This window comes from Miscanthus floridulus, chromosome 13 (genome assembly GCF_019320115.1).
Source record: "Miscanthus floridulus cultivar M001 chromosome 13, ASM1932011v1, whole genome shotgun sequence".
NCBI lineage: Eukaryota > Viridiplantae > Streptophyta > Magnoliopsida > Poales > Poaceae > Miscanthus > Miscanthus floridulus.
In genome coordinates, this window is record NC_089592.1 from 80,701,284 (window position 1) to 80,720,823 (window position 19,540).

Consider the following 19,540-nt stretch of genomic DNA (forward strand, 5'->3'; position numbering starts at 1 on the left):
TGTAACTCCTTAAAAGGCTCATGTCACTCGAGTGGTTGACCACTTATGAAAAAGGTTCGAGTCACTTTGGCTCTGTTCGCTTCTCTTATAATACGTACTTTTCAGTTTCTTTTTTCAGCCGGAACAGTGCTTTTCTCTCCTAACAAATCAGCCGGAACAATGTTTTGTCTTATTAAACGGGGCCTTTGTTACAATAAAATTACACAGAAAGGCTGTATATCCCGTACGTGAAGCATTTATTTCCCTTCACCTTTCAGCTGTTTGAGTCACATATGATTGTACATTGCCTTGGTTTTAAGTAATTAATATTTTTTTCTCGAACATGTAAGAAAGCTGCGTGTCATATAATAGGTAGAAAATGGTCTGAGTACTTAATATGGACAGTTCGGTTAGCAGTTAGTGCTTTAGCATCGGTAGTTACAAAAGTTAAATCTGCAGCCAAGTAAAACAAATGATCTGATCTGAGTTATTTTCATCTGAAAGGCATGAAGGAGCATGAAAGAGCAGACATCAGATGTATTCAGAATAATTGAGCAAAAGTTACCAAACCAACATTATTCTGGCTGGCTTATCTCACAGGGGGTAAGCCAATCCTAGCAGGCTGGCTCTCAAGTTACATTTTAACATGCTCCCTATGACTCAGAATGTACAGAAATGACAGATTAAGCACTACTAGCGAACCCTTTGACTCAGAAAAAAGAAAAGTATCAATCAGCGAACACAGTTACACAGCTAGGCCATACGGTAGAATCAATTCACAGTAAAACGAACACACTTGTACCTGATAGTGACTTAGTATGTTTGAAGTCAACAGTTTAAATCATTGTCGTGAAAACAATGTGCAAACCCAATGTAGTGAGGCCAACAAACACAACAGTAGACCACGAAAGATGGGCTCAATAGAGTTTTATTAAGTCTACCAATCTGATGATAGAAACATCATGGATGATCAAAATTGTCAAAACAATAGCATTATGAACTTCCTGAAGGAAGATCTGACGTTCGCCACCAAAAGCTAACAGAAAAGCTAATAGAAAGAGATCTCACGTAATGCCACCATTTTGGGGGAATGTAAAGCAGGTCACCTTCCTCCAATATGCAATCCATGAATTCAAGAGCTGCAGTCTTCGGGTGCTCTTTTTCATCAATGTTGTCAAGATCTACCTGTTAAGACAGATTAGAGGAACCAAATCACATGTAGCTCAATTTTGTTTGCAATAGAACTCAATTAACCTTATTGGGCGGTGCAGAGCTTCAGGATCACAACACTATGAATGGATTTGGATTGTAACGAAGCAAAGTTGAACGTGAGGGTTCCAATAAAGATAGGTTGACCAGGGCGTCCAGAAGAAAATCTAGCACCATCAAATAGTCATATGGCAGTTGGCATATTCACTTTATTCCCAGAATTGTTTTTTTTTTAATAAAGACTGACTCTATTTTTAGAATCTCGCTGTCATGTAGCATGTTTGGAACAACTTCAGGCAACACAATATGATTATGGATAACAAGGTAAACTGCTCGTAGTTTTTTGGGTATCCAATCAAAATTTTGCAGTCATGTTTTTAGCATGCAAGAATCATTCTATATATATAGTGCTTGTTTAAAACAGGCTACTTACCTCACTTTGACTGTCATGGTTCTTTGTTACTAGAATCATTAGAAAAAATAGCACATTTACAGAATCTCCACATCAAGGTTGAGATTATGTAAGGTAATATATTTGGAACAGGTTCAGAAATATTTAAAATAAGGCAACAAAATAGTTATGGACAGTAAGGTATGGTGACAGCTTTAGGGTATCCATTCAAGTTTTTACACTAATGTCACTTGTGCATGCGGGCATCATTGATGTAAACAGACTGCTCACCTGACTAGTATTGCTTAGCATGCTTTCTGTGTTAGGGTATAGACCCACGGATACAGGATAGAGTCTAACATACTTCCTTCCCAAAACCTGCCAAGGAGTAACGACCAGATACATCAACTAATTGAGAAATCTTAATCTACACAAACTATGTCACTCTCAGCACTCCGAACTAGTTACCAATCAGTGTAAATTCAAATAACTGAAGGAACAAAGAGCATTTATAGTTCCATATAACTTACTGTAGGTTATGAATATCTTTGGTTTCAGTTCATCATAACCTACTAAAAGTAGGCGCAAACATGTTGATCTTTTTTATACAAGTCATACTTGAGCAAGCGCCAAAACATGATTGCTAAGAACATGAATAATGCAAGGACAAAAATCTATGGGCATTCAAATAATTGGTAAGACGGTTTCATCACTATTGAGGAAAATGCGGTTTGATGTAGCGTAACAACAAGCAACAAGCCAACAGCAATCATGCAGTCAGTTTGTCTTTTCTTTTTATACATTCATGTCAACACTCTTGTAGTGTAGTGGTAACCTCCCCAGTTGAGGGAGACACCGACCAGGGTTCAAATCCTGGGGGGGGGGGGGGAAGTTCCTTGCTGGCAACCCAACCCAAAAAATAGTGGCAGGGCGCCGGCCTGTGCACTCGTGGTTGGTTTGGGCTCTACTACCCACAAGGTAGTTGCAGTGGTTAGTAGCCCAAAAGGTCATGGTCGGCCCAGGTCAATGCGGCCCTACAGGGTGAAGCCAAGGTTTGGGGGGTTTCTCGGTCCGTGTTGTTGAGGTTTCTTCTTAATCATAATGATCAAGAAGGTTGTTTCCCAAGGTCAAGTTTCCTTTTAGACGTTCACTGGGAGGGGAGTGAGGGCTCCCCTAGAATCCATTGCACTGGGCCAGCAAGAAACATATTATGGTCAACCATCAATTATGTTTTACAATGTACTCACGAGATTAGTTCACATTGGGGAAAATAGGTGTCACCAAATTGAAGCAATGTCCGCTTCTTCTCAAAGGAGTCGGTGGCTTCAGAGACGAGTGTCTTCGCAGCAGGCTAATTGTAGGTGGCTCAAGGACGGGTTTTCACCACAAGAACACAACGTCATGCATTCATGCCTATGTTTCCAGATATTCCAACAGCACAGGAGTTTTGTCTTGTTGAATATGTAAATTAGTTTCTCAAAGTCAAACCGAGTAAATGGCCTTTTCCCTCAGTTACAGGGGTTGGTGGCCTGAAAATAACTTGCCTTTGATAAAAGGAAACAAACACAAGATGTCCGTCTCCTAGTGAAATTATAGGAAGGGTTCAAACATGTTTGTCTGCGGCCTGTTGTTTGTATAGGAAGCTTGCTGATTTTAATTTCAAGCATAGAAATAAGAACAATAGTTTCTGTAAGACTTCACTAGAAAAGCCTGCTGAAAGCAGAAAAAAATGCCAAGCAATGAAGCAACACGGTTGCTAGAATTGTGGCCAGAGAAACAAACCATCATATCACACTAGAAATAATAAAAAGAAAATAGTGGCAGGGCATGAGTACTGATGCAATAAATAAAATGGTCAACTTCTTAAACATCGCACATTCAATTATCCATGGTAACCAACACACATAAGTCAAGAATATAGACATAAACAAACAGGGTTTTAACATAGACATTGTTTGTGTCATACCTGAGCAAAAAGGTTGTGATGTGGGTCATGATGCAATGGAGTTATTGTCCCATGAGGGCCGAACCAAGCATTAAGTGACTGGAGTTTGCCACCACCAGCTAAACAGTACTCAGGAACAGTAATGTCTTTGTGGAGCTCCTTTATCTGTCAAATGTTACAAATCAAATCCAAATGTTTGGTAAACTGCTAAGTCAGTAGATGCATGGGTTTGGTTGCTACATAAATTTTCTCACCTGGTCTAACAATTGATGCTGCGCTACACATGCCAAGTTTGCAGAATCACTTGACCACATCCTCTCAAGAAATTGAGAAAATGTGATAAGCTCCTGTTTCAACTCAGTACATGCATAATTTTTTCCAACCTGTGGCACCATTTGTTATGAGCGCACTTGGACCATGTATCACCAAATGTTGAAGTACCTTGAAGTATTGCTGACAGTATACTCAACCAGAAAGCAGACCTAGCTTAACCAAAAAGAAGCTACAGCCCAGGCCTAAGGAGCAGCAATTGCTTATGGACAGGATTTGTTATCTATGGATAACAAAGGCCACACATTTTTTAAAACTGCATGAATACTAGAAATCTAATGCAGATGATTGGGTAAGGCAAATGTGGTAATCCAAAAGTTAGGCAACTTTTAATGATGAGCCATTGAAGAATTTGGTTCTATACTTGTCACTTATTAATACTTCTCATACCAGATGGTAAAGGAAATTCTATAAGCAGAAGCATGGTGTCAGAAGTTATGATTAACATATGAAAAAGAAAAGGGGCCACCAGTTAAAAAGAACGTTCTGCTCATGCCATCAATTATGACAGCATAAGTTAACTAATGGAGCGCGTGATGCAGATCCCCAGATGTAATTATTTGATTTTCCAAATGTAATAAATTTTAGATCTAGTTCGAAGAGTTCAGGGTCTTTAGTGTCCTAGCAACTCCGAAGTTGGTTTTCCAACCTGGAATTTGAAACTAATATATGTTGTGCAACTCAAATTTACATCTTCAGTAGTTAACTTAGGTAGCATAATAATACAAAGGATAAATTATGGAACAAAGAGACTCTACAATATTTCGATTATTCCTGAAACAACGGAACTTAACTCCTGAAAAATAAGCTTGAGTACTTAATGGCAACTGGCCAAATTATTGAATCGATGCACTTGTTGGATGAAGTGTTACTATGCTTTTTCCCCAAATAAAAGCATAATTTATTTGCAATTTTACATGTCAGTTCTTAATGTCTACAAGTGCAAGTAGTCACCTGAACAGGAATAGTCCGATCTCCAGCTATACTCTGTAGGTACTTTATGTCCTTCCACTTTGTCCTTGCAGGCCAATGCTCAATGCATCCACTGAGTATAACAGGGGACTCACATAAAAAGTAATCATGTATAAATGCCTCCAAAGAAATGCATGATCGCCTCTCAATTTGCTTACAAGATAGGGAATTCACTGGTAGAAGTTTGAGTACCTATCATTAAAAGCGGCAAATTGATAAATCAGTGATGTAGTGCAGATATGGCAAATTAAATTCACCATTTGTACACTATCTTGGTCAAACTTGGTCACACAACGGAGAAATTTAGTGGATAATTTTCCTCAAAAAGAATCAAGCATATGGTAAACCATGACTTTGAGTAATGGTAACTTAGGTTGGAACACCAAAAATAAGCAAATCAAGCACTAAAGTAGTTAAACAAACATTTTTTACCTTGACCCCCAAACAAATCAAGTATATCCTACTTGAATTTCAGACTGTAAACAACTAAACCTGAAAAAAATCTAGTACATCCTACTTGAATTTCAGATTCTAAATAACTTAACCCAAATTGATCGAAAGTCCTCAAACTTTTCTCTACCAAGTGACGGCCAAATGCAGAAAACTAACCCAGCATTCCTGCTGGAACTGGAATATTCCGCACCTCTGCAAATAAATAGCTTGTTTAGTTCAACTGAGGCACCTGTAAGACCGATCAAAGTTAGTATGGACTAGGAAGGCATGATATAGCACAGCATTAGGGACCTGACATACGGTCTTCAGACATAAAAACCAACTAGGAATTAGGATGGCTTCTCATATAGGAGTATGCTCTATGCTGGTCAAGCGGCTAACGTTTTACTATTTTGCTAACTGAAATGACTGTACGAAGCACTACATTTGCACAACTCAATCAACAGAAGCGCATGCGAGATCGTAGCTCAGTGACAGGCGACTGATATACTCACATCGGCAAGGTCTCGGCCCCCCGCGATCCCTTCCTCCCACCTCTGCACATCCCCATCGGCGACCGCGCCCGCCTCGCCGCGGCCGAGCCCCGCGATGGCGTCGTCGAGCTCAGCGCGGAGGAGGCCCCCGCCCATGATGAGCCCCATGTCGAGCGCCCGGAGCGCGGCGCGGCGGTCGCCGTCGGCGGCGCGGAGGCCGGCGACCTGGAGGCAGGCGAGCGCGTAGGCGTCCGGCCACGCGGCGCCGACCTCGGCCCGGGGCGCCGAGTGCAGCTGCTCCCACGCCATCTCCCGCGCCGCCTCGGCCGCGCGGAGGTCCCCCGCGGCCGCCTTCTCCGCGGAGGACACAAACGCGAACCCGCCCTCCTCCATTATCTGCCGCAGCAGCGCCGCCCGCTTCTCCCCGCCCGTGGCCATTGCTCGATCGGCCGCTCTTTGCCGCTGCGGAATTGAATTGAATTGAAAAAGCGCGGCCCAAGAGCGGCGGGGGGCAGTGGCACGGCAGGCACCCGACGTCCCGACACCCGAGCGAGCCCTGAGCGAGTGAGAGAGGCGCAGGCGGCCGGCCCGTGCTCGAGAGATATTTACGGCCGTGTCCTGTCGCTGCGGGTGAGATATTTTTGCGCGAGATATTTTGGGTGCCAACGGCTACGAAGCGAGAGTCGGCTGGGCCCGTGCGAAGAAAGATGGTTCTCGTACCTTCCGGAAAGTTCAGAAGCAGAGTGATCACGTGGAAGAACAGAAAAGAGACAGAGCAAGATATTTCCGGGGCTGGAGACTGGAGACTGGAGTCTGGAGGAGGAGCTTCTCCGGCAGAGTGTTGCTTTAAAGTAGCAAGTTGTTCGTTAACACTTGTCCTTCCTCTCCTGTCGCTCTTATGCTCGGTGTCATTTTCAGTGGCCGAGCAGCTTAGTGTTTTTTCAGTGTAAGTAATAAATTCAATAAAATAAGAGCATCTATAAAAAATAAAATCGGTAATGATCCGGTCAGGACGTTGCGTTTGCGGGTCACGGCACCAGCCCAACAGCCGGCTAGCCTATCCCCTTGTCCACTCGCCTAAAAAAAATTATCCTGCTGCTCCATTCTCCGGAAGGCTCTCCGTCGCAGCGCCGCAAAATCACGCTCCACTGCGACCGCGCTCTGCAGCGCCGAAACTGTGGGGTTCCTCCTCTGGCCGCCAGCCTCGCTAGGGTCCCCCGAAGTTCATAATCCATGGTGCCCTGTGGCCAGCCGCCGCCCCATAGCGCTCCCCTGGCCAGTCCGCAGCTGCCCCCTGCCTGGTCCGCCTCAAGGCTGCGATGTCCCCTGGCCAGTCTGCCAACGACGCGAAGCTCCATCGCCGGTCTCGAAGAAACGGAGGGCGGCTCCGCTTCGGCCGCCGCCCCATCGCGCCCCTTGGTCGGTCCGCAGCTGCCCCTTGCCTAGTCCGCCGACAACGCAAAACTCCATCGCCGGGCTCAAAGAAACGGAGGGCAGCTTCGCTCCGGCCGCCGCGCTCGACGTCTATCACGCCCACCTGGCTGGTCGCTCCGCGCCACCGGCGAGCTCTAGACCGATGAACTTCACACGCCAACGAACATCCATTCTCCCAAGCATCAAAGAGATGTTGCGCTGAAATTACATGTTGCAAGCATACATATTAAATGTTTTCAGATGTGTTCAGAGGTATGTTACAAGTGTTCCATACGGATGTTGTAAAAGTATATCAGGATGTTGCATTTGTTGCAATGGTATGTACACTTAAGTTTCAAGCGTCTATTCCCAATGTTTCATCTGTTTTTTCATATGCATGTTGCATGTGTGTTTATCTGGATGTTGCATATGTTTCACACATATGTTGCAAGTATTTTATCTGGACGTTGTGTATGTTTTGCTATGGTTTCAAGTGTCTTTAGGTGTTTCTTTGCAAGTGTTTCATCTGTCTTCTTTTATATGTTGCAAATGTTGCATCTGGATGTTTCAAAAGTAGATCTGTTGTTGCACATATTACTATGGCTATACACGCATATTTCAGACGCATGTTTCAAATGTTTCATCTATTTCAGACGTATGTTACAAGTGTTTTCATTTGGATGTTTCAAAAGTACATCTCGAAGAAGCACATGCTGCTGCTAGTGCGCCGCCGTAGGTCACCGTGCCACCATAGGTCACCGCATCAAGCGCCTGCTGGTGGCGGGGGTGGTGGTGCTGCTACGTGCATGCGGCCAGGTGAAACAGAGCGGGTCAGGGGTGGTCCCCGCGCATGCATGGGCCCATGCGGCCTCTGGAGCGGGATGGGTGCGTCAGGCGTGGGTTCGGAAGCACCGTCCGATGCTAGCGCTCCGGATCGGACATCCGAACGTTAGCAAGTACTAAAAATATCTATAGTCATGTTCGATTCGCTGAAAAAACAGGCTGAAAAGTACGGTTCGCTGATTCGTTGTGAGAGAAAAATACTGTTCCTTCGCTGAAAAAATACGGCTGATAAGACCAGCGAACAGGGCCTATGATTTATTTGCATTTTTCCGAATTTATTTCAGAAATTAACAACGTTGTTCTTTTAGTAATAAGTGAGACTTATCTATCGACAATTAGGTGTCTACGATGATTTCATCAAACTCTAGATATGTCGATCCTCTCCGTCTTTTGGAGGTGCACGTAGCGATAGAATATATGTACGTGCATTTATAGATATGAGCGTATAATTATCTACGTCTATATATAGTGATTTAAGAAAAATAGACAAGCTTCGTCGCATAAGAAGCATTTATGGTTTTACTGAGCCTCGCGCCGATCGCCATCATCGTTTAGTGTAGTGCTAAGTACAAAGGAGAAGTGCTCGAGAATGCTTTATGCAACTCGCTAAATGGAGTAATGATCACTTTGATGATAGCGGCTTAAAGCACATATCCAACCAATGTTAGGTTTAGTATACCCATATGGCCATATGTCACAATCATCCGAGGCATGAGATGGAGTTGTGCAATAAGTTAGAGTGACCACTAAGCAACTACTCCCTTCATTTTAAATGGTAAGTTATTCATTCTTTTAAAGATATGTTGCTTTTAAAATATATCTGAATATAATTAATATATAACTAGATGCATAGTAAAAGCAATATATTTAGAAAAGTCTGAAAGACTTATAGTTAGGAATGAAGTAAAGAACAACACTGTAAAATGGGCAACTGCATCTGAGTAGAAGTGTATCCATGATTTTTGTGAAAGCAGTACGAGTCTCCTCATTCCTCTGGAATCATCCTTCCCCTCTTCTCACCATCCTCCTCCTCTAGATCTTCATGCTCCAATTACTACTTTCCTTATCCATAATGCTGTTTGCCTACCTCTAATACCCCGTCGTTAACACAACCGGTTCACGAGTTTGTGTAGCATGAGACAGTAAAAAGTTTTGCGTGGTGGGTAAACGTTTGTGATTTGCGAAATTGGCAATTGGTCTAATGCAGTAGCGGATTTAGAAACGAAGCAAGGGGCTAAATAATTGAAGAATCTAAGTTTGGATAACAAGTTTGTTGCTTTGTTTAGGGCTAAACCGAGAGGCTGCAGCCCCTCAGCCCCCATTGATCAATTTGACAAATTATGTTGCTCCACCGTAATCAAAAGATCTGGACCAACGGTGACTTTGATTTTTTTTCCCTGTATAAATGACCAATTTAACTATTTGAGTCCATCGTCTTGTAGGAGAGAACGGCAGTACGGTAAAGGTAGCAATAGCAAGTGACGTCGATGATTGCTTTATGCCGCAACCAACCAGTGGAGACTGGGAGATATTTTGGTGACGTGACACAAAGCCTCTCTACGTGTACGTGTGTCCGGACGCAACGTGGACAGCTACGACGAGTGTGGCGCGGAGAACCTCCACGTCACGCGGGTCTCCACCTGTCGAATGGTGTGTCGAGCTTCCACGCCACGTCACTGCCGCCACAGTGTCCAGGCTGACAGTCTACATCACACAACGATGGGGAAACTCTTTCTTTCACATCGTCCCAGCAGTAGGCCAGTAGCTTCTCCTCAGCAGTTTTCCTGTGTCTTAAAAAAAGGAGAGAAATACCCGCTGAAAGTATCTTATCATGGTGACCTTTTTGAATTGTCGTTTGCAGCGACTATTTGCCGACCACCGATGCAATCCTCCTTTTCGCACAGATATAAATATGTCATCGTCGTTTTCGCCTGCTGATCACGCACCGGCCATCCATTAATCTGTGCCTCGGACAGGACGAGTGTGTCACGGTGCGCGTCAAGCCTTAAGGCCCAAGTCGAGGAGGCCCAAGAAACCGAACCCAAAAGTATCCGGCCCAGACTGGAAGGCCTGAAGCCGTCCAAGCCCGGCTGCGTCCGGTGAACCGCTGGCAATCAGCTGTACGCTCTGGTATAACAGAAAGGGGGGAGAACAACTTGAACTTGTCTTGGTTGGCGTTGGCAGAGGCGGCGAGCTGCGGCTCGAGAAATCGCCGGCGACCACCATACTTGTTACCTTAAGCTTGTTAATCGAACTCGAGTTACACAGATCCCCACCTTCCCTATCCAGTTCTATTACAGAGTGGCGCACTTTTATTTTTTTCTAGGCTTTGTAAGAGCAAGATGATCAGGTGAAGATGAATTCGTCAAGGGTACCTCGAAACGATGTCACCAAAAGAGAGTGGAAGCGTTTAGTTTGGTTCTCCCGCTGCTCTTAACTAACCTTGTTCAGCTGAAATATAAGAAGGCTCTTGGGGGATGCCCGGCCGGTCCTCCTTGGAGAACAGCACCACGGAGGCGTGCAGTGGAGAGAGGAATGGCGAGGCACCGGCGAGAACGATGGGGAAGAGGACGAGTAAGCGGAGGCGCTGGAGGTGTATGTGGCCACTGGTGGAGCTACCTTAGGGCCATGCCCCCCCCCCTGCCGTGCATAAAGTTCCATAGTTGTCATGTGCAAGTGCATGTATATTTCCTCACTGTCTACTAGCATAGCTGCATACATAGTTGTTTTGTCTGTTACTACTGACTAGATGCCTAATGTATACAATCTTGCTAGCTATGGTGCCATGCTTGCCTGTAGCAGTATGTTCTTGAGGCCCATTTGGCCCCTACTTGTTTTGAGCGCTAGCTCCGCCACTGTATGTGGCTGTCAACGGCGCAACAGATAAGGACGGTTTTGATAAAATGAGGCCACTTGCTGAGATATATATGACAACAAAAAGTAATAGAAAAAGGAGTCCACTTGATCTTTGGAAAAATTTTCGGTTAAATTTGGCTCTGTTGCTTTTTTTATTTAAAGAAAAATTTGGCTCTGTTTATGTAGAGAACACACAAGCATAGGGCACAACCATGCAGCAGGCACTACGTTCAGTCAGAAATTGCATTCAAAACTCGGTGGAGAAAATGAGGTACCCATAATAGTACTGTGCTTGTACCGCTGTATTTGCTTCAGTTTGTACTGTAGGCTGGTCTAATCAATTTATAGCTATACAGAGTAGTGTGGCCTTCTCCAAATTTTCACTCGTTGGTTTCAGCCAGCCCAAACCAGCCAGTCAATAGTGTTTTCCTCTCACAGTAAACCAGCATCAGCCAGCCCAAATCAGTCCAGAAACCAACCAGCGAACAGACCGTTTGTACATGTTGCCGTGGTTTGTTTGTGTGCGGTACGAACACTCTAAAGATTGGATGGTCCTTGAGATGGGAAACTAGGGTTAACAAACGACGCTCCATAAAACCATAAGATGAGATTTCCAGTATAAAAAAGATCTTGCAAATCTATAGCACAGAAGTAGGAAATTTTAACTGGTGGGACATCTGCGTGAGCTTGTTTCATGATTGGAGAGCATGAATTGCTTGACAAATGCAACTCATGTAAACTTCAACTTTTTAGTAAAATTCAAAATAATCATATGTCCTTTGTCCGTAACAACGCACGGGCACTTTTGCTAGTATAAATTAAATTGATATAGGGTATAAACCTAGTTTTCTGGATCCATATATTTTATTTTGTGGTGGAATGTTCGTAGTTGTTTGAATTCAAAATAATTTGAAAACCGGATTGAACATAAAAGAGAAAATCCTATTTTGTGTATAAGACCAAAGCCCATTATTTCTCTCCTTTTCTTTTTCTTGGCCCAGCCAGCCTTCTCTTTCCTTCTCTCTTCCGAGTGAGCTTCCCTTTCCTGCTGTGCTTTGTGGCCCAATAAGGCCCACTAGCAATAGCCCATCGTGATTTAAAAATTCGGAATTTCATAATTTTCAAATTAGATACTAAATCCAAATTAAATTCTGATTACATCATTATATTTGGTATGGCGCCAACATCGAAATAAGACCACACTTACCATATTTGGATGAATTTTTTTTGGAAACAATTTTTTCTTGAACCTGGAACAATTCGATTCGACATCTCTTTGGTTTTGCACACTCTGTTCCTATGTAAATCGAACACTGAGGCTCGGGATTCCGGATTACTTGTAAAGCCGAGATTTTCTTCCTTCACGCGCGATTTTGATACATCTATTCGCAATCTCGGTTGTTATATAGCTGTGGTGCAGGTTTCAGATGTGCGATTTTGGGTGGGGATCTGGGATGTCGCCGTCGAACAGTAGGAAACGCGCTACTACGGCGCGGCGGGGATTGAATCCGTGCAAGAGGAAGCGCCGGCCTTCCGGCGGCGCATCCTGCCGCTGTCGACGAATCCGAATCTCCGCCCTGGGCATCGCTGGACGAAGATCTGATTCGTCTTATCGCAGGGCGCGTGCTGGCTGGTGACATAATCTCCGGACTACCTCCACTTCCGCGAGGTGTGCCCCCAATGGCGGTCCAGCACCGCGTGCCCACGCGGGCGCAGTGTCGTGGACCCGCGCTTCCATCCGCGCCACTGGATGATGCTGCCCGAGGGCTACCGCCTGTACCCTGGTCACACCAAGCTCGGTGGGTTGGTCCGCTTCTTCAACCTCTGCACGGGCGCCCTCGCCACTGTCCGCCTCCCCATCTTCCGGGACCACTTCGCCTTGGACTCCGTCGACGGCCTCCTCCTCCTGCAGCGGGACCACGACATGGCGGTCCGCCTGCTCCACCCGTTCACCGGCGACGTCGTCGAGCTCCCGTCGCTTGCAACGCTCCGGCCGCAGCTGACACTGCTCTTCAGCCCTCTTGAGCTGCCTTATATGAAAGAGATCCAATTTTTACATGCTCTCAGGAATGTCTGGGCCGCTATTAGTTACAGCCCCAACGATGGAGTGGTAACCGCCATGCTCGCTCTTAGAGCGGTACGCACGCTACGCGTGGCCCTTGCTACCTGAGGATCAGCAATGGACGCTCTCGAGCTGGGAAGTTGAACGCAGGTTGGAAACCTTGTCACTGCAGGGCAAGCTCTACTTCCTCACCACCCGACTACAGTTCTCATGGTCGATCCACCCCCAAGAAGAAGGGCTCGCCATCTTGTTCACTGCAGCCCCCAAAGTTGATCGCCACCTGCCCGCTCGCCAAAATCCGCCCGCCTGTGTACCTGGCAGAATGCGATTCAGAGATCCTACTGATCGGACGCGCCGACGCCTCCATGGCACATGTTCTAGTCTACAGGCTCGCGGACATTATGCTGGGAAGGTTCGTCCCGGTAAGATCCATCGGAGGCAACTCCCTCTTCCTTGGGAAGAGAAGCATCTGTGTCTCCTCGAAGGCACATCCGACCATCGGCGCTGACTCTGCTGTGTGTCTGCATCAGTCGTTCAAGTATCTTGGACAGTACTGTCTGAGAAGCGGCACCTGGTCGACAGCCACTGACGGTGATTTATTGCGTGGACCTATACCGTCTCCATACACCCTCGTTCACCTCCGTTCGTTTGGAGAAATCTGGTGAAGAAATTTATGAGAGAAAAATACGGTTCTAGATAAAAAAAAGAACCGGATTTGTCCCCTCGTTCATCGTATATTCGCCCTATCTCTTGAGCTTTTTCTGAACTACTTTTTAACTATGGAAGACCCAAAACTCAAATCTAAAATATATCTTTAATATAATACCTATAGTCTCCAACAGAGTATGAAAGACTCATTTTAAGTGTCAGGAGAGGCATAACCTAAATCTGAATATCTTCTCTCTGTAGATCCATTTGCAGAAAAAATTGTCTTTTAGGTCTTACTATTGGATAAGACAAAAAATAGATATTAAACCCTTTACTTATAGTGTTACTCAAATAACTAATGGATCTTATCCTTTAGGTGGCGGTTGTTGGAGACACTTTACCTACATGGCCGGCCTGCTCCGATCCCCAAATGATGTGCTCCCTGCAGGTAACTAATATTTCTTTGTTTCTGTCTTTATATTATAGGAATAAAGGACAAATCTACTGCCCGGCGATATTTCCCAAGTGGGTGGTGATGGCAAGGTGGCGAGCCGGGGTGAGCCTTGCACTATCCTGTTTCCCTTCGGCTTCGGATGATTTACTTTAATTTCTAATATGTTGATCATCTGTTTATTCAAAGTAGTACACTATATTGGTCCGGTTTGTTTCTCTTATAATCCGTACTTTTCAACTTATTTTTTTAGCTAAAACAGTGTTTTTCTCTCACAACAGCCGGAACAGTATTTCGGCTTGTTTTTTCAGCGAAGCGAATTGAGCCATTATGTCAATCTCACATCCTGTCGGGGTGTTTTATTGCCATACTGGCATTGATTTCATTAAGCTGAGCAGCTGTTTAATTCCTCTTAAGATTTGACTCCCCCTATGTGTTACTAACTGATAGCCATAGATACTTATTACAGTAAGTATATCTAGTCGAAATCTTCTAAGAAACTAAGAAAATTTACATATTTACTACCAGTAGTATATATGATGATAACTAGTTAGGTGCCCGGGCTTTGCTATGGGATTTTTTTTAAAAAAAAAGGTATTTAGACATGAAACGGTCAATTTATAAATTTACATATGCATTGACATAGGATTTTTTTTTTAAAAAGATGCACATGTAATATACTATCTGTACCCCCATATAAACCTCTAGCCTATCCATTACAACAGGCAATTTTTGCTACGGTCGCAGAAGGCATATATTGTAAGCTTAGATTAGAGAGTCCGTGTGTAATGAAATCGTGATATATTAAACTGTTGTTGCCAGTAATTTTAACCGATCGTCCTCATCCTATATTTCCACAAAAAAAGAGTTGTTTGGCACTATACATAAAGATGTGATTGACTCTTTTGCCGCGCGCGAGAGGGAGAAGAGATTTGTGTGACTGATATTAGGAAGAGACAAATGTATAATGCACCTGAAATTATGCACGCATCATATCTACAGTTACTTGCTGAGATTTAAATAAATGAAACTGAAATGAATCAATGTTGCAATTCCTAAAATGGACGAACTCGATAATGAACACATCTTGAGTGGTGGAAAATTAAGGTGAATCTACCCCCACGTATTTTTACAAAAATTATTAAACACTCGAGAGTCTGTAACCGTACCACCCAAGGTTCCACTTGCTTTAGTCTTATGTTATACTTTGGAGACAGCCTGTTCGGCAGGCCGTAAACGATCGTGGATTATTTACTGCTGGCTGATTTGGTGTGAGAGAAAAATATTGTTCCAGCTTATAATCCACGATCGTATACGAGCAAGCGAACATGCTGATTGTTATTATGCGGCGGCGGCATAATATTGATTACATAGAGCTTGCAGTTTAGTTGAAATTACTTACATTTGCCATGCTTATGTCAACTGCTATTACAGTTGAGCCATTTTGGATATGACTAGCTACTATGTGTTATCTTGGGTGAAAATTGCTGCATATATTGACCTGATTGCTGGTCCTTCCTCGGTATATATGTTCTTGTTATTACCTTCCTTTGTACGCTGCCAAAGCATTGGTCGTTCCTATCTAGGCAGCTGGTACCTAACTTAAACATTCTTCTTTCACTAGGGCTGAAAGCCTCAAAGGACAGCAGATTTCCCCTACATGCGGAAGCAACTACGAAGCCTAAAAAAAGTCTGAATTATTTTGGCAGGGACATTCTGCCCTCTACATTATATTTGCTTTCATCCCCGCAATGTTGATGACTCTATTTATTATGTGTTGCTGATGACTCTATTTATTATGTGTTGCAAATCATTAGGTGCAACATTGTGTTAATCTATAGTGAGATACCAATAAGAATATTTTTGTTGCCGAATACTTATTAAGAGATATCCGTGTTCAGTTGTAACTTGGAGGTGGTTTGGTTTTCTATTAAGGATATTTTTGGATGTTCTCTTATTTTTCTACACGTGTCGATAGCCGGTAGTTATTAGTGCACAAATAATACGACTGTATTTTTTTTTGCGTGCGTTTCTAGTACTTGGGCTAGACATAATTTAAAAATGAAAATAATCTGTTCACAGATCGTCGTAGGACCCAAGGACAATTTAGTCCTGGCACCTCACAAATCATCACGAGTTGTTAAGGGGATCTTTGACTAATTTTTAGCTAGGGTCACATTGAATATTCGGTTATCAATTAACGGGACTAAATATGAGTTAATTATAAAACTAATTGCATAAGCCATGGCTAATTCGTGAGACCAATCTATTAGCCTAATTAATCCATAATAAAAAAAACTCGACCCGGGTGTGTAAGACAGCCCCGGGCATTGTGCTTAAAAATAAGACCTTCTCACGCAGGTCGAGAAAACCCCGAACCTCTGCCCCGTCCATGCACCATAGCTCACATGAGACAGGGCTGGCCTTAGATTTGTACTTTGGCGTGGGGCAGATGAGGAGATTTTTTTCAACGCGTAGATAAACTGCTTCCTCCGGCCAACAAATCCGTCCCTAGGGGGTTCGAACTCTGGCCAGCAGGGTGCAAAGCGCACAGCTAGACCAACTGGTCTAGCGGTCGCTTGCTAATTAATCCATAATTAGAACATGTTTACTTAGCACCACATGAACACATGGACTAATTAGGTTTAATGGATTCGTCTCGCGAATTAATCTCTATTTATGCAATTAATTTTGTAACTAGTCTAGTGTCGAAACATCTAATGTGATAGGGACTAAAAATTAGTCCTTGTCATCAAACAGGGCCTTAAACGGGACATCTTACCTAACCAGGGGTGAATCCAGGATATCATGTTATTGGGGTCAAGGACTAAGCATCGGGGTCAAACACACGTTGGTTTTCTATTTGAAAGAGTCATTTGCAGGTGGATTAAAGAACTTTAAGTGTATTTCTAGCAAGTTACCGGGGTCAGCTGACCCCGATGGATAGACATAGATTCGCCCCTAACCTAACCTTGTTCAGCTGAAATATAAGACGGAATATATAATTTGATTGATAGGCAAACTTGTACTTGCGTTGGCAAGAAAATTTTCTTGCAACCATCGAAAGAGCCAATCCAGCTCACTTGCTCCTACTAGCAACGCAGGACAAAAAGGTTGCCGGAACCAAACTGATCTCAGGGCCTTGTACTGGTTCTTTTTCATATATATATATATATATATATATATATATATATATATATATATATATTCTCAGGAGTAATTACTCCCATAATTAATAAATCACGTTGTGTATGTGTACATACTCATTTATCAGTTTGAGTATGTTGACATACTAATATGAAGATACTCCAGATTTTTACTATGTGAAAAAAAATCAAAAGAGCACATATTTTTTAATATATTATATAATATTATGATAGTAACATATAAAATAAGTATAACCATATACTCAAAGTATACATACATCCTTGCTATGCATAGTACACTAGATGATCTAGTATGATGATATACTCCATCTACATACCCTTCGTCGGGCCATATACGCCCTAAATCTAGAGATATACACATAGGAGTAACTACTCCTAGGGAGTAGAAATTTTTTCCATATATATACATAATATATATATATATATATATATATATATACACATACTCCTAGGGAGTAGTTACTCCCTCCTCCTACCACTGTACTCTTGTCCATGCGTTACTACCCTTAGCGGGTCACGACTAATTAAACCCGATATAGCGTATCCAGTCATCCACCGAGTAACCGAATAAATAATTTTTAATCATTATCTGTCCCTCCGCTGGACTCGCTAGATGAGATAGGTACGATCGACTTCCATTCAAATTCATTCATATCCCACGATATCTGATTCCTTCTCCTCTAGTTCGTTGTCACTGCCGCATGGCAGGGAGCCAGGGCGCGCCACCGCCGGCGGTCGGCGTACGACGCTGCATGGAGCGGAACCAGGGTGAGTGGGTGACCGCAGGCTGTGCTGCATGCGTTTCTCTCCTCTCCGCTGAGCGACACCGCGATCTAGATCGAGGAATGGCGGTGGCACCGCGGCAGCAAGATCCTGGTGGTAGTGGGGCACCATGGCGTTCTCCCAAGAGAAGAGCTGTGCCACCGCTTTCTCTTGATGAGCGCGGCAGAGCGCTGGTGCACTCCCCAACATGCGGATGGTGGCCCTTGGTCCCGTGGCTAGAGACGACGATAGTCTATCCATCGATGCCGAGCAGGAACTACTCTACGTGCCTTGTCAAGCCAGCAATGGGGAGAAGATTCAAGAGCACATGCAGCCATGCGCAAATCTACATGAAGGAGAACCTGAAGAAAGCTGTTAGTTGTTTTTTATTCATGTTATTTTCAGAAAATAGTATCTCTATATACTTTTTTTCATATAAGTGTATCGTTGGATACTTCTTTCACGGATTGGAGTATCACCTGATACTTTCTTTGATTAGAATAGTGTTTTTCATATTAAGTGTATCGTTGGATACTTCTTTTCGTTGGTAAATACTCCATCTGAAGCTGCGAACTTTTACCCATCAGATCAAGCGCGAGACAGGAGCAATGGCGCCTGCAATTCCATGGTTTTTTTAGATGAGAGTATCATCTTATACTTTTTAGACCAGAAGAGTATCTTTGGATAATTTTTCCAGATTAAATCCAGTATATGACTACATACTCCTTATAAGCATGTACCTATTCATACTCCATAAAAGCATGTACGTATTCATACTCCATAAAAATAATTATGTACTCATACTCCTTATAAAAAAGGCATGTACTCATACTCTCATTACACGTGTGCGCTCATACTCCTTTGGTAGGTATACGTATATACTCACTAGCTAGTAATGTACACATACTTCTCTTGTGAAGAAAAGTATATGCATATACTCTAAGTATAAATGCATACGTGCTTCTAATTTATACTCTAATTAATCTAGTGATACGGTGGCTATATGCATGCATACTAATTAATTTAGTATGCCTATATACTCACTGTTAGTTTCGATGTATCTACTAAATTTTAGTTGGTTGTTACGATAAAAAAAACTAACCACCGTGGGTCCGTGAGTCAAGGACACAGGACACAGAAAAGCTAATTTATTAATGATTAATTAAATCACTTAACTAACTAGCGGATCCGTTTCTGTCCACAGCGACCCACTAATACAAAGGGAGTAACTACTCCCGAGAGTATAAAAAATGCACCATATATATATATATATATATATATATATATATATATATATATATATATATATATATATATATATATATATATATATATATATATATATATATATATATATATATATATATATATATATTTGTATTTGTATCCATATCTGATATTAAAGAGCGAAGGATTGTTATAGCTATTTTTTACTTTCGAAAATGACCTTATGCCCCCATATCTTATATGTGAGCCAGACTCACAATCTGTGCTCATACATGTTAGAACGATTCCATCTAGTGATGATATCAAATCTGTCATAGCACACAGGCATGTTTTGTTAGTAAACAAAAAAAAAGACACAA

The 19,540-nt window shown here is 43.0% G+C and overlaps 1 protein-coding gene and 1 pseudogene across 2 annotated transcripts; one reads left to right on the plus strand and one right to left on the minus strand.

Annotated features, from left to right (window-relative positions):
- Positions 1-879: 879 nt before the first annotated feature.
- Positions 880-6,549, minus strand: LOC136501335 (lysine-specific demethylase JMJ30-like). Of its 2 annotated transcripts, XM_066496842.1 has the most exons (7): positions 5,774-6,549; positions 4,809-5,018; positions 3,779-3,907; positions 3,546-3,689; positions 1,871-1,957; positions 1,234-1,355; positions 1,030-1,164 (listed from the first exon to the last, which is right to left on the minus strand). In XM_066496842.1, the coding sequence occupies exons 1-6, from the start codon at positions 6,188-6,190 to the stop codon at positions 1,269-1,271; spliced, it is 1,074 nt and encodes a 357-aa protein (XP_066352939.1). In that variant the 5' UTR covers positions 6,191-6,549; the 3' UTR covers positions 1,030-1,164; positions 1,234-1,268. The 2 variants fall into 2 exon arrangements, with proteins under 2 accessions (XP_066352938.1, XP_066352939.1); XM_066496841.1 differs by lacking the exon at positions 1,234-1,355 and having other exon boundaries at positions 880-1,164.
- A 3,936-nt stretch (positions 6,550-10,485) lies between these two features.
- On the plus strand, positions 10,486-13,034 carry LOC136500140 (uncharacterized; annotated as a pseudogene).
- The last annotated feature ends 6,506 nt before the right edge of the window (positions 13,035-19,540 follow it).